General features: G+C 37.5%; 1 protein-coding gene across 1 annotated transcript; it reads left to right on the forward strand.

The window, feature by feature from the left end:
* The first annotated feature begins 1435 nt into the window (after positions 1-1435).
* Positions 1436-10951, forward strand: ptgesl (prostaglandin E synthase 2-like). The gene is made up of 7 exons (XM_041788519.1): positions 1436-1726; positions 6092-6280; positions 6559-6614; positions 7786-7938; positions 8025-8225; positions 8607-8724; positions 10656-10951. The coding sequence occupies exons 1-7, from the start codon at positions 1442-1444 to the stop codon at positions 10782-10784; spliced, it is 1131 nt and encodes a 376-aa protein (XP_041644453.1). The 5' UTR covers positions 1436-1441; the 3' UTR covers positions 10785-10951.
* The last annotated feature ends 2102 nt before the right edge of the window (positions 10952-13053 follow it).

Here is a 13053-nt window from a genome sequence, read left to right on the forward strand (position 1 = left end):
CTCCGAGTTTTTTTCAAAGCCTCTGCCTTTTCCCAAACATTTTCTATTGAAGCTTTCCCAGATGGATGTGTGAAACCAATCCATTTGGCGTGTCAGGTTAGAGATTAGTATCATGTGAGCATATTGAATAGGGTCATCTGAAGGTTTATTTAAAGGTCACCTCATAGTAATTCACAAAAGAATTGCGTCTGTGATCAGGCAGACAGGAGTCTGTTTGTTTTGGTGAAACTCTCATTTTCCTAGTTTGCAGAAACACCAAACATTCTCAGCCTCAAACATCTCCCCAAGATTAAAAAAAAAATGCAAAGAAAGCTTTAATATCCTGATCATGTATAACTGAGATGCTAGTTAATGTTTGTATGATGCAACAAAAATAATTTGATCATATTATTGTAATTATGGTAAAAGAATATTTAGGGGTGAAAGATGGATGCACCCTATTTATGCCAGCAACCGGGGCTCAAACCCGGCCTGTGGCTCCTCTCCTGCATGTCTCTCTCCCTCTCTCTCATCCCTGTGTCTGACTCTGTCCACTAAATAAAATCATAAAAAAATACATCTTCAAAATATCTCCCAGCATGCCCTTCCCCACTTTCTCATGGCTTTCTCTGTCTGAGGTGGTGAACCCTCCTGTGGTTCATCCTCTCATCCACTCTGTGTGGAGGACAGGCATCAGTCCCAGCGACTGGAAAAGGGGCGATGTTATTTCACTCTGGAAGGGAATTGCTTTGAAATTTTAGGGGGGATTGCTTTGATATTCAGGAATCTACATGGAATTTTGGGGAGAAATTTTTATTAGAATGTTTAGGCCATATGAAACACGTGAGGAATGTTTGAGGATATTTTTATGGGAAGCTTTAAAAATGTTTCACATAAATTGTAGGCAGCTTCGTTTAAATTTAAGGTACTGATACTGTAGGGAAGCGGATTAGTACGGAAGAGGGTATTTCGAGAATAAAGTCGAAACTTCGAGAATAAAGTTGAAACAATTTCGAGATTAAAGTTGAATGACGAGAAAAAAAAAGTCTAAACTTGTGATTACACAATTCTATCTCACAATTTCAACTTTATTCTCGAAATTTCGACATTTTTTCTCGTCATTTTGACTTTAATCTCGAAATTGTGTTTCAAGTTTATTCTCAAAAATTTCGGCTTTAATCTCGATTTGCCCAAAATTATTTTCTCAATCAAAAATGGCCCTAATCTGCTTCCGTATTACCTTTTGTATAGTGTTTGTAAAAAAAATGTGTTTTATATAAATCAATATTGATTTATTGATAAGTAGTGATAAATATCCTTGTCTTTTTGAGTCGTACTGCCTTTCTCAACATATTTTGACGTCTCAAGGTTGTCCTTACATCCTGGAAGGCAGCGCTCAGGGACACAAAGCCCGCGCATCTCCTCCTTCGTGTTGCATTCTGGGTATTTATGTAAAACAAACATGGCGGCCGCCTGCGCCAGATCTCTGTGTAAGGTCGGTTGGAGTGTAGTGGAGTATCCCGCCGTCCGTCGGGCCGGTACCGGCTCCTACCTGCTGGGGAATGTGGGTACGTGCGGGTCCAGGAGGGCTTACGGTACCGGCAGGCCCGGGTTCGTGTCCTCCATCCGGACAGGAGCCCGGGGAGGCCGGCTGCTGAGCTGTGCTGTCCTGCTCGGTGGAGGTCTGGGTCTATATCAGACCGTGAAGTTCAGGGTCCAGCAGCACCTGGCAGAGGAGGAGAGCAAGGTGAGTCCGATCAACGTGTCAGTTATTCGGTCACTGACACTGAGAAGACCCCGGAGTCTGACCGAGAGCCGGGGGATGGGATCCTCTGACAGCGGTTACCTAACAGGGTCACCTGGATCAGACTGTGCTCCGTTAGTACCACATGATGGTACACTGTTAACTTACTAAGGGCAGTAAACTAGTACCATAATATATAACCTGGATATTAAACAGTTCACTTAGAACCATAAACTAGTACCATTATATATAACCTGGATATTAAACAGTTCACTTAGAGCCATAAACTAGTACCATTATATATAACCTGGATATTAAACAGTTCATTTAGAGCCATAAACTAGTACCATTATATATAACCTGGATATTAAACAGTTCACTTAGAGCCATAAACTAGTACCATTATATATAACCTGGATATTAAACAGTTCACTTAGAGCCATAAACTAGTACCATTATATATAACCTGGATATTAAACAGTTCACTTAGAGCCATAAACTAGTACCATTATATATAACCTGGATATTAAACAGTTCACTTAGAGCCATAAACTAGTACCATTATATATAACCTGGATATTAAACAGTTCACTTAGAGCCATAAACTAGTACCATTATATATAACCTGGATATTAAACAGTTCACTTAGAGCCATAAACTACTACCATTATATATAACCTGGATATTAAACAGTTCACTTAGAACCATAAACCAGTACCATTATATATAACCTGGATATTAAACAGTTCACTTAGAACCATAAACTAGTACCATTATATATAACCTGGATATTAAACAGTTCACTTAGAACCATAAACTAGTACCATTATATATAACCTGGATATTAAACAGTTCATTTAGAGCCATAAACTAGTACCATAATATATAACCTGGATATTAAACAGTTCATTTAGAACCATAAACTAGTACCATAATATATAACCTGGATATTAAACAGTTCATTTAGAACCATAAACTAGTACCATTATATATAACCTGGATATTAAACAGTTCATTTAGAACCATAAACTAGTACCATTATATATAACCTGGATATTAAACAGTTCACTTAGAGCCATAAACTAGTACCATAATATATAACCTGGATATTAAACAGTTCACTTAGAACCATAAACTAGTACCATTATATATAACCTGGATATTAAACAGTTCACTTAGAGCCATAAACTAGTACCATTATATATAACCTGGATATTAAACAGTTCACTTAGAACCATAAACTAGTACCATTATATATAACCTGGATAATAAACAGTTCATTTAGAGCCATAAACTAGTACCATTATATATAACCTGGATATTAAACAGTTCACTTAGAGCCATAAACTAGTACCATAATATATAACCTGGATATTAAACAGTTCACTTAGAGCCATAAACTAGTACCATTATATTTAACCTGGATATTAAACAGTTCACTTAGAGCCATAAACTAGTACCATTATATATAACCTGGATATTAAACAGTTCACTTAGAACCATAAACTAGTACCATTATATATAACCTGGATATTAAACAGTTCATTTAGAACCATAAACTAGTACCATTATATATAACCTGGATATTAAACAGTTCACTTAGAACCATAAACTAGTACCATTATATATAACCTGGATATTAAACAGTTCACTTAGAGCCATAAACTAGTACCATAATATATAACCTGGATATTAAACAGTTCACTTAGAACCATAAACTAGTACCATAATATATAACCTGGATATTAAACAGTTCACTTAGAGCCATAAACTAGTACCATAATATATAACCTGGATATTAAACAGTTCACTTAGAACCATAAACTAGTACCATAATATATAACCTGGATATTAAACAGTTCACTTAGAACCATAAACTAGTACCATTATATATAACCTGGATATTAAACAGTTCACTTAGAACCATAAACTAGTACCATAATATATAACCTGGATATTAAACAGTTCACTTAGAACCATAAACTAGTACCATTATATATAACCTGGATATTAAACAGTTCATTTAGAACCATAAACTAGTACCATTATATATAACCTGGATATTAAACAGTTCACTTAGAGCCATAAACTAGTACCATAATATATAACCTGGATATTAAACAGTTCACTTAGAACCATAAACTAGTACCATTATATATAACCTGGATATTAAACAGTTCATTTAGAACCATAAACTAGTACCATTATATATAACCTGGATATTAAACAGTTCACTTAGAGCCATAAACTAGTACCATTATATATAACCTGGATATTAAACAGTTCACTTAGAACCATAAACTAGTACCATTATATATAACCTGGATATTAAACAGTTCACTTAGAACCATAAACTAGTACCATTATATATAACCTGGATATTAAACAGTTCACTTAGAGCCATAAACTAGTACCATTATATATAACCTGGATATTAAAAAGTTCACTTAGAGCCATAAACTAGTACCATTATATATAACCTGGATATTAAACAGTTCACTTAGAACCATAAACTAGTACCATTATATATAACCTGGATATTAAACAGTTCACTTAGAACCATAAACTAGTACCATTATATATAAACTGGATATTAAACAGTTCACTTAGAACCATAAACTAGTACCATAATATATAACCTGGATATTAAACAGTTCACTTAGAACCATAAACTAGTACCATTATATATAACCTGGATATTAAACAATTCACTTAGAACCATAAACTAGTACCATTATATATAACCTGGATATTAAACAGTTCACTTAAAACCATAAACTAGTACCATTATAACCTTGTTAATTTTTTTCGGTTGTTGCCGGGCAACCAGAGCAGTTGGCAGGAAGAAAGATGTGCTCTTGACTTATCTCTTGGACATGTAGTGTTTTTCACGATTAAGTTGACAAAATATGTTGAAACTTGGGAAAGCAAAGAAGATGGATGGTCCAGGTCACCTTTGAGAGAAAGAATTGGAAATTTCCATCAAGAAAAACCCCAAAAAAGGTGAAAAAGAAGACCTCAGTCTCAACTACAACTCCTGGCTAGCTTAAAAGCTAACCACAACTGCCAGTAACTGCCACAGAACACTGCCTTATCTACCGGAGACTACTGAATGATACCTATTTAGGTAGCATGGGGCGGCGCTTACGAATGGTCTAAGCCCTACACTTACACCAGAACATACAGCGTGCCCATGGAGCTTAGACTGTAAGGAGATGGATGCGGAGCGGCAGGACAACTACAGCCAGTGGGGAGGAGGAAGAGATGGCGTTGTGCGAGAAGGCAACAGCGGGACAAACAAGCTGGGCTGCAGGCTAGGCTAAGAGGGGCCCCACACAAACCTGTTATACCAAGCTTCTTTCTCCCGGGTGCCCGCTCCCTTGCCAGCAGGATGGACAATGTGAGACTGCGGATTTCTAACCACCACCATTGTTAAAACGACCAGTTGTTTTTACAATGCAATGACAATAAATGTCTATCTATCTATCTATCTATCTATCTATCTATCTATCTATCTATCTATCTATCTATCTATCTATCTATCTATCTATCTATCTAATAGGAACCATGTTGTACTTCCTTGAGTATATTTTGAAATCAGTACTTTTATTTCTAATAAAGTACAATCTTAGAAGAGTGACTGTAATTTTACTGGAGTGTAGTAGTTGAGTACTTGTTCCACCTCCAGTCTTATCCAGGTAAAGTCTAACTAAATCTTTACAGCTAGTCTGGAACTTTAAATACCTGGGTTTTCTCATTGATTGTGAGCTGTTATTCAGAGCACACTTTGCCAGTTCGGGAACCAATCTCAGGATGAAACTAGGTTTCTATTATAGAAATAAATCCCGCTTCTCCCTCAGCTCATGAACGTCTTGTGTCATCGACCTTTCTGCTGCTGATTGATTATGGGACATCAGAAATATGTTTAAAAAGTCATTTTTACGGAATTTCCCTAAGAGAGAGGGAAATTTGGAAATTTCTTAAGGAATTACCTCATTATCTATGAAAAGCAGGTTATTTATTGTGAAAAATGAGTACCAGTTGGAATAAAAGCCTGAACATAATCCTTATCATGGAAAAATAGATTTTAAATAAATATGAATGTGTGTCCACTCAGGGCTTCTGTACACTGAAGACTATTCCAGTTGTTTTTTTTAGGGGACTCATTCACCACCCATAGAAAACAGTCCCACAGCCCACTTTTGGGTCCCAGACCCACCACTTGAGAACCACAGATTAAGAGAAGCTGTGCTAACGTGATGAAAAAGAGCTGATGAAAACAGAAAGAGGAACATTCTGACGGTAGAATCAGACTTCATTAAATGATCAGTAACGGTGGATCGTTCTGTCTTTGCCGTCTCGTTCCAGGTTTCAGAAGCAGGTCTGAAGCTGACCCTGTACCAGTATAAAACCTGCCCGTTCTGCAGCAAGGTGAGAGCCTTTCTGGACTACCACGGGCTGCCGTATGAGATCGTGGAGGTGAACCCGGTGATGAGGCAGGAGATCAAGTGGTCGACGTACAGAAAAGTTCCCATCCTGATGGTGGACGGAGACGTGGTGAGAGGGACATGAAAACACTCGAGTTAAAGTCTTTTCAGAACGCTTTTACTAAAAACACTGACTCAGCTTTAACCAGGAACATAAAAAAACAACCTTGTTCTCAGCAGCTTTAATTTGAAATTCAGCACAGAGCTGTTTCCTGTTTGTTCAGAGTCTGCTAAAAACATTTAGTCCTGTTTTTAATCCCTGACCTAGACTAGTTATTATGTTGGAGTGCTGTTATTATCAGTAAACCCCTCCGTGTTTCTCTCCTGTCTTTCTCTCCTTTTTTGCAGCAACTGAACGACTCGTCCGTCATCATCAGCTCCCTAAAGACGTATTTAATTTCCAAGTAAGACCTCACTTTCTTCATCTATTAGAAAAATGTTTCGCTATCATAGAAAACTAGTGCATCTCTGATCATGACGGCAGAAATGGTAATGAATTAAAAGAATTTCTTGTCAGAGATTTCCCTGGACGATCTTTCTCAGCACTTAGAGCAGTGAGACTCAACGCGTGGCTCTGGAGCCACATGTAGCTCTTTTCTGATGATTTGTGGCTCTTTTATGTCTTCATTTGAAGTATTATTCCCCTGGAAAAAAAAACATTAAAAAGGGAGACTTTGACCGCAGAATTATCCATTGCAATTTGTTTCCCACACTTATACAGTTGGTTTTAATTGTCAAACTTAATTGTCAACCTTTATTTTTTGTCTGCATATTTCCATTTCCCTTTTTGCCACTTTTTGCCCATTTATGGTGCCTCTTGCCAGTACATGTCACTTTTTCCCATTTCCCCCACCTTTTTGCTGCTTTTTGCCAATTTTAGTCACTTTTCACTCATTCTTTTGCCATGTTTTTGTTGCTTTTTTTACCATTATTGCCACCTTTAAATCATTTTTTGTCACATCTCACCCATTTCCGCACTTTTTCTCCACGTTTTTGTCACTTTCACCCAGTTTTTTTTCATTTTCTGCTTATTTTACCCCTGTTCATCCATTCTTGGCCACATTTTTGCAGCTTTTTCACCTATTTTGCCAGCTTTTACCTATTTTATTGCCACTTCCACCCACTTTTCACCACTTACTAGTGCATCTCAAAAAATTTGAATATCATGAAAAAGTTCAATAATTTTTGTCACTCTTTTCTGAAAGGTAACCCAATATATTATATAGACTTGTTACACACAGAGTGAAGTATTCAAGTCTTTATTTTTTGAAATGTTGATGATTATGGCTGACAGATAATAAAACCCAAATAAGAAATAAAGGCTTGAAATACTTCACTCTGTGTGTAATGAGTCTATATAATATATGGGTTTACCTTTCAGAAAAGAGTGACCAAAAAAATTGAACTTTTCATGATATTCTAATTTTTTGAGATGCACTAGTAGATTGTGGCTCATGCAAAGGTAACTTTCAACAATTTTGCTCTTTGCCTGAGCAGGGTTGAGTAACACTGACTTAGAGGAAATAAAGAAACCAGATTTCGAGCACTGACCTTTAAATGGTTGTCCCTTTACAGAGATAAAAGTATGTCTGAGATCCTTCGCTGCTATCCGGAGGTAAAGTCCAAGAACGACAGCGGGAAGGAGGTGACCGAGTACTTCAACAAGTACTGGGTGATGCTGAGCGAGGTCGACACCACCAAGCTTTACCCCGAGAAGGGGATGCAGAAGTGAGTCTCTTCCAGCTGACCCTTATTTTAAAATCTTTGTGTCTGTAGGGGTTTTTGTTAAATCAGTCTTCATTTCCTGTTTCCAGAGAGGAGATGAAGTGGCGTCAGTGGGCCGATGATTGGCTCGTCCATCTTATTTCTCCAAATGTATACCGAACCACCGATGAGGCCCTGGCCTCCTTCGACTACATCGTCCGTGAGGGGAAGTTCGGTACTTATGAAGGCTTCTTTGCCAAATATGTGGGAGCGGCGGCCATGTTTATCATCTCAAAGAGGCTGAAAAATCGGTGCGTTATTCATGAATATGAATGCTTCTAATGGAGTATGTTTCTTCATCGTGTTTCTGAAATGTTCTGGATGTAACTCTTATAAGATCGTTTTTAAAAAGTACAGAAGTTTCAAGAAAAACCTTCTTGATCATAGACGAATGTTTAGGAGAGGAATACATCCATCAGAAGTTCTGCATTTTTCATGATTAAAACAACAAACTTTCCAATACTGGATGTCTAAGATAACACCTAAGACCTCTATTTTTGCTGCTGTGGTATCAAACAAGTGTCAATGTTAGATTTGTAATGGAATCATTTTAAAAATCTGCTTCTGTGACGGCCCTGTCTGAATATTTAGTTAGGAGTCATTGCCTTGTGCTATTTCTGTGTTTAAAACAGACACAACCTGCAGGACGACGTCAGACAGGATCTGTACAAAGCTGTAAACGACTGGATTGCAGCCGTTGGGAAGAAGAGGAAGTTTATGGGCGGAGACAGTCCCAACCTGGCCGACCTGGTGAGAAAACTCTCCCATCTCTCAGACGGTTCCAGCTTTCACAGACAGGTCCTGCTGTAGTCAGATATTCTCGCACATAGAAATTGAAAAGATGGAATGGAAATTGAGTTTGGGGTTGTTGTTTTTAATCCTGAAATTGATACAGTTTAGAAAAAATTTGTTACCTGCTATATTTTGTGTATTAGAAAATTAGAGACACCTCAGAATTGATTTTCAGATCAATTCTTTTGATCTCAAAAGTAAGAGAACCATTTCAAATTTACACTACGTTTTATATGAACTTGAAACTTGAATTAAGTTTCAGATCAGTGTTTTTGAGTAAAAGAACTATTTACTATTTTCTAAGAAGAGTTGTGTGAGGCAATGCAAGTGCAAAAAAGCTGAATTAAACTGTACATCCCTTTGTTTCTGTGAAGGAGAATGTTGAATAGACTGCTGTGACTGACAGAACCGCTTTCCCTCTCTTTTCATTTTTTAACCCCATTTTATACATCGCTTAAAGGGATGCTTCAACATTTTGGCAAATTCATCCATTGCCATAATTCCTATAGTCTTAGTAATAGGTTCGTTACCTTCAGTTGCCGTTGCAAGCTGTTTTTAGATCAGCCGCTGCCGAGTTCGGAGCTGCTGTGCCAACTCAATGTAAGCAGACGGTATTCCGGCTTTCCCTCATCAAACTCATCAAATACACAATCCAACAACTCCAAAACACTCTGGTGGACAAGTTGTGACCTGCACATTCACCACGCTATGAAATAATAACGTATAATTATGTAACATTACGACGCATGAAGCAAATACTCGGAACTATTTCTTGAGTAAACCACTGGGCGGAGTGACACAGTGCAGCAGCCATGTCTGGAGTGTAGTTCCGGCTTTGCATTTAGCTTTAAAACATCTCCGTCTCGTAATGTTCCATGATTATTTCATAGCATTATTCAGCTTTTTTGCACTTGCATTGCCTCACACAACTCTTCTTACAATAATTGACCTACACCTAGCCCGATCGTTCATCCAGTGTCATTTAATTCCTGTGCGATCTTTACACCATCCCAGTAACTACATGAAGTCATGTAAAGCTCCGTTACTCTGGGCTCGGCTCTCTGGCGCTGGCACATCCTGTCAATTCAGGTGCAGCTATCTAACTACATCTAAATATGCACAATATCAACCAGATGTGCGACTAACATTAGATAGCATTTAGGAAACTAAACTATGCTACCACTGAACTATCACTAAAAGGAGTAGACTGATACTGACTACAGAAATAATGACGCTAATGGCTAATGTATTTAGCTGACACTGAACCCCATGCTGAGTTTCACAGCAGTGGTGTCACCAGTGTGCCCTGGCTGTGCTTCTACATCCACTCTATTACATTGTCTGTAACACATGACTACTGTCACAATAATTATTCTTCATTTTTTTATTCTTCATCATCCTTTATAATCACTCCTGATAATAAAATTGATGAGAAAATGGTTATCATTGGTGGCTTTTGAAAAATGGCTGCCATGGGCACCATGTTGAAAATTCAGTATGCCTCCATATCCAGTTTTCTTTGGAATGCCTTTGGCTATAACTGTACCAGATTTCATGCTTGTATCACAAAGTGAACAGTTGTTGTGGTTATCTCCTCCACTAGTCCCCGTTATCCCCCAACCTGGGCTAAAACTAAGAAGTGTAGCAGAGTCAGGCAGAGGCTTCATTTTCTAATGTGGGCCATATTTAAGCAGCAGTGTTATAGTAACATTTTAACACAGTTTGCTGTAATATGGTTTAATATGAAGCTGTACAGTCATATATGAAGGGTGTAGACGTTCAGAAATCTGCAGGAATGGAGGACACAGAGCATGAAGACTTCAGACCTCTAATAAAGAGTTGAATCTATTGTTGGTTTGGGTTTTTACCTTCTCGTTTCCGTCCTGCAGGCGGTGTTTGGCGTCCTCCGAGTGATGGAGGGGCTGCAGGCGTTTGACGACATGATGGCGAACACAAAGGTCAAGCACTGGTACAGACGCATGGAGAGAGCGACGCTCAACCACGAGGGACAAAAGTGAAGCTGGACTGAGGGGGGGGGGGGCACAGAGACACGCTTTCAGCTTAAAAAAGACTGAAACGCCAGAGAGATCCAGACCAGCGACAGGAAGAGATGAATCCTGGGAACAACTTCAATGATTGATTTCCAGACACACTTATTTACTGTAATAAAAGCTCTTTAACTTGATCCTGTGATAATGCAGCTGCTGATGAGGAACCATCAGATCTGCTCCTCATGTTCTGCCTTTTTACTGACCTCTAGTGGTGAATTAACACACTTGACCTCCAAGGGACAGCCCCATATTCTCTTTACAGACAAATAAAAGAGATAATTGTTATTCAAGAATGTTAATTTCCTGCTAATATTTCTGTTTATTATGGTCTGTTTTTGTTCCTTACATCAGGTACACAGCCTTCCCATGAAGATGACGTTAAAAACTTTAGTCCAGGCCTTGAATAGTGGAGCAAAATACTGCTATTCTAGGTGATATGATTGTCACAAGGTTTGATATCAGGTCTTTAAGAGATGCAGCCTCTGATATTTTAATGATCTACAGCGCTGAAAAGTACTGAAGCTGTAAAAACTATGACTATTTAATGAAACGGCCACACTGGAGAGAAATAAATCTGCCAAAACCTGCAGGCGAATTCCAGAACACCATCTAAACTCAATCAGTGTTTCGTCCTGCAATTTTCATGATTAAGAATGAGAAATTTTATTTTTATTGCTGTGGCAGTAAAAATAGCATCAATATTATTTCCATTTTAACTAGAATCATAAAGTTTAGGATTCTTGTTACAGAAAAGTCATTTCAGTGGTTTTCAACCAAAGGTTTGGCGACTCAGAAGCCTCAGTGGTCTCTGTTTTTTGACAGTTTTAGCTCCAGCTTTGTCCCATTTTCTCCCAGATGTTGGGCTTTTCTCTCCTCGTCTTTGTAGATTTCAAGGAATAATTGGAGGTCATGTTTGCATAATTTACATTTTCAATCATTAAAAATGAAAGGATTTAGGTGTAACTGACTCTACGATACCTCTGATAACTGCAGGTTAATACCTACAGAAGTGAAACCAACATCGGTCATAGTTCTAGAGTCAGATTATTTTCTGTTAACTTGTGGAAGCAGGTTCTTATTTATTCAGTCAGCGATGCAGATCAGTCTGGCTATGATCGGCTGGTGTTCTCTTCAACCGTGGAACAATATAAAATAAAAAATAAAGTGGTGAGCTGCTGGTTTCAATGTTCCTAATATGCAAAACTGTGTATCAGTTTCTGATTGAAATGTATTAAAACCAAACTGGATGTGCATAGCTGTAAAAAAGTAAAATAAAATAATAAACATGGACTCCAGTTTCTGCTCTTTTCATTGTCTTAAATAAACTTTTCTCAGTTTAACAGAATAAATCCTCCATGCAGTGGTAGTTGGATCAAGACAGAGTACAATAAACCCTTTCTGCCCATCTATAACACAGGTGTCAAACTCAAGACTTGGGGGCCAAATCCGGCCCATGGAACAGTTAAATCCGGCCCTAAAGATGATCTTTCTGTTCTAACTGGCCCATCAGTCTGAGGTCTGCAGATTTCCTCAAGTATAAAAATGTGAACTTATCCTGATGATTTAAGAGATCATTGTTAAGTCATAAAATCTGAAAAAGTAAGGAGTAAAAATATTTAGATGAAAAGTCAAGAAATTGGGAAAAGAAATTAATTAGTGTTTTAATTTCACATTTTCAATTTAGCGTCTCACAATCAAGACTCAAACTTAGGATATTGACTTTTTATTTCATATGTTGAGCATTTCAACTCATAATTTTGACTTCTCATGTAATATTTGAGCTTTTAGATTCATAATTCAAAATTTTAAGTCATACTTTGACCTTTTTAACCAATTATTTTGTATTTTACTTCATATTTCAACTCCAAACTTTGACTTCATAATCCCATAGTTTGACCTTTTAGAGCAGGGGTGTCAAACTCAAACACAGCAGGGGCCGGATTCTGGATTCAGGACTCAGGACTCAGGACTAACCTGAGGGCCTAACAGGGTCACCTTTTTAAACAGAAACTGTCAACCTCACTTCACCCGCTAATTTATACTAAAAATAAAAAAATAAATAAAAAATTTAAAAACCAGAAGAAAATGTAGCACTGAGGATAAACGATTTTGACATTTAAAAAGTTTAAAAGAAATAATCTGAGAAAAGTAAATTCATTAGTTCAAAAAGGTCAAAACACGAAAATAAAATTGAAAAATAATTGTTTTTTTAAGGAAAATATATTAGAAAAAAAGT

The sequence above is a fragment of the Cheilinus undulatus genome, linkage group 5, assembly GCF_018320785.1.
Source record: "Cheilinus undulatus linkage group 5, ASM1832078v1, whole genome shotgun sequence".
Taxonomy (NCBI): Eukaryota; Metazoa; Chordata; class Actinopteri; order Labriformes; family Labridae; genus Cheilinus; species Cheilinus undulatus.

Excerpts from the sequence above, each read along its gene's own strand:
- ptgesl (XM_041788519.1), top strand. The coding sequence starts at position 1,442 with ATGGCGGCCGCCTGCGCCAGATCTCTGTGTAAGGTCGGTTGGAGTGTA. Across the intron at positions 1,727-6,091 it reads TGGCAGAGGAGGAGAGCAAG|GTTTCAGAAGCAGGTCTGAA; the intron begins GTGAGTCCGATC and ends GTCTCGTTCCAG. Across the intron at positions 8,226-8,606 it reads TCAAAGAGGCTGAAAAATCG|ACACAACCTGCAGGACGACG; the intron begins GTGCGTTATTCA and ends TGTTTAAAACAG.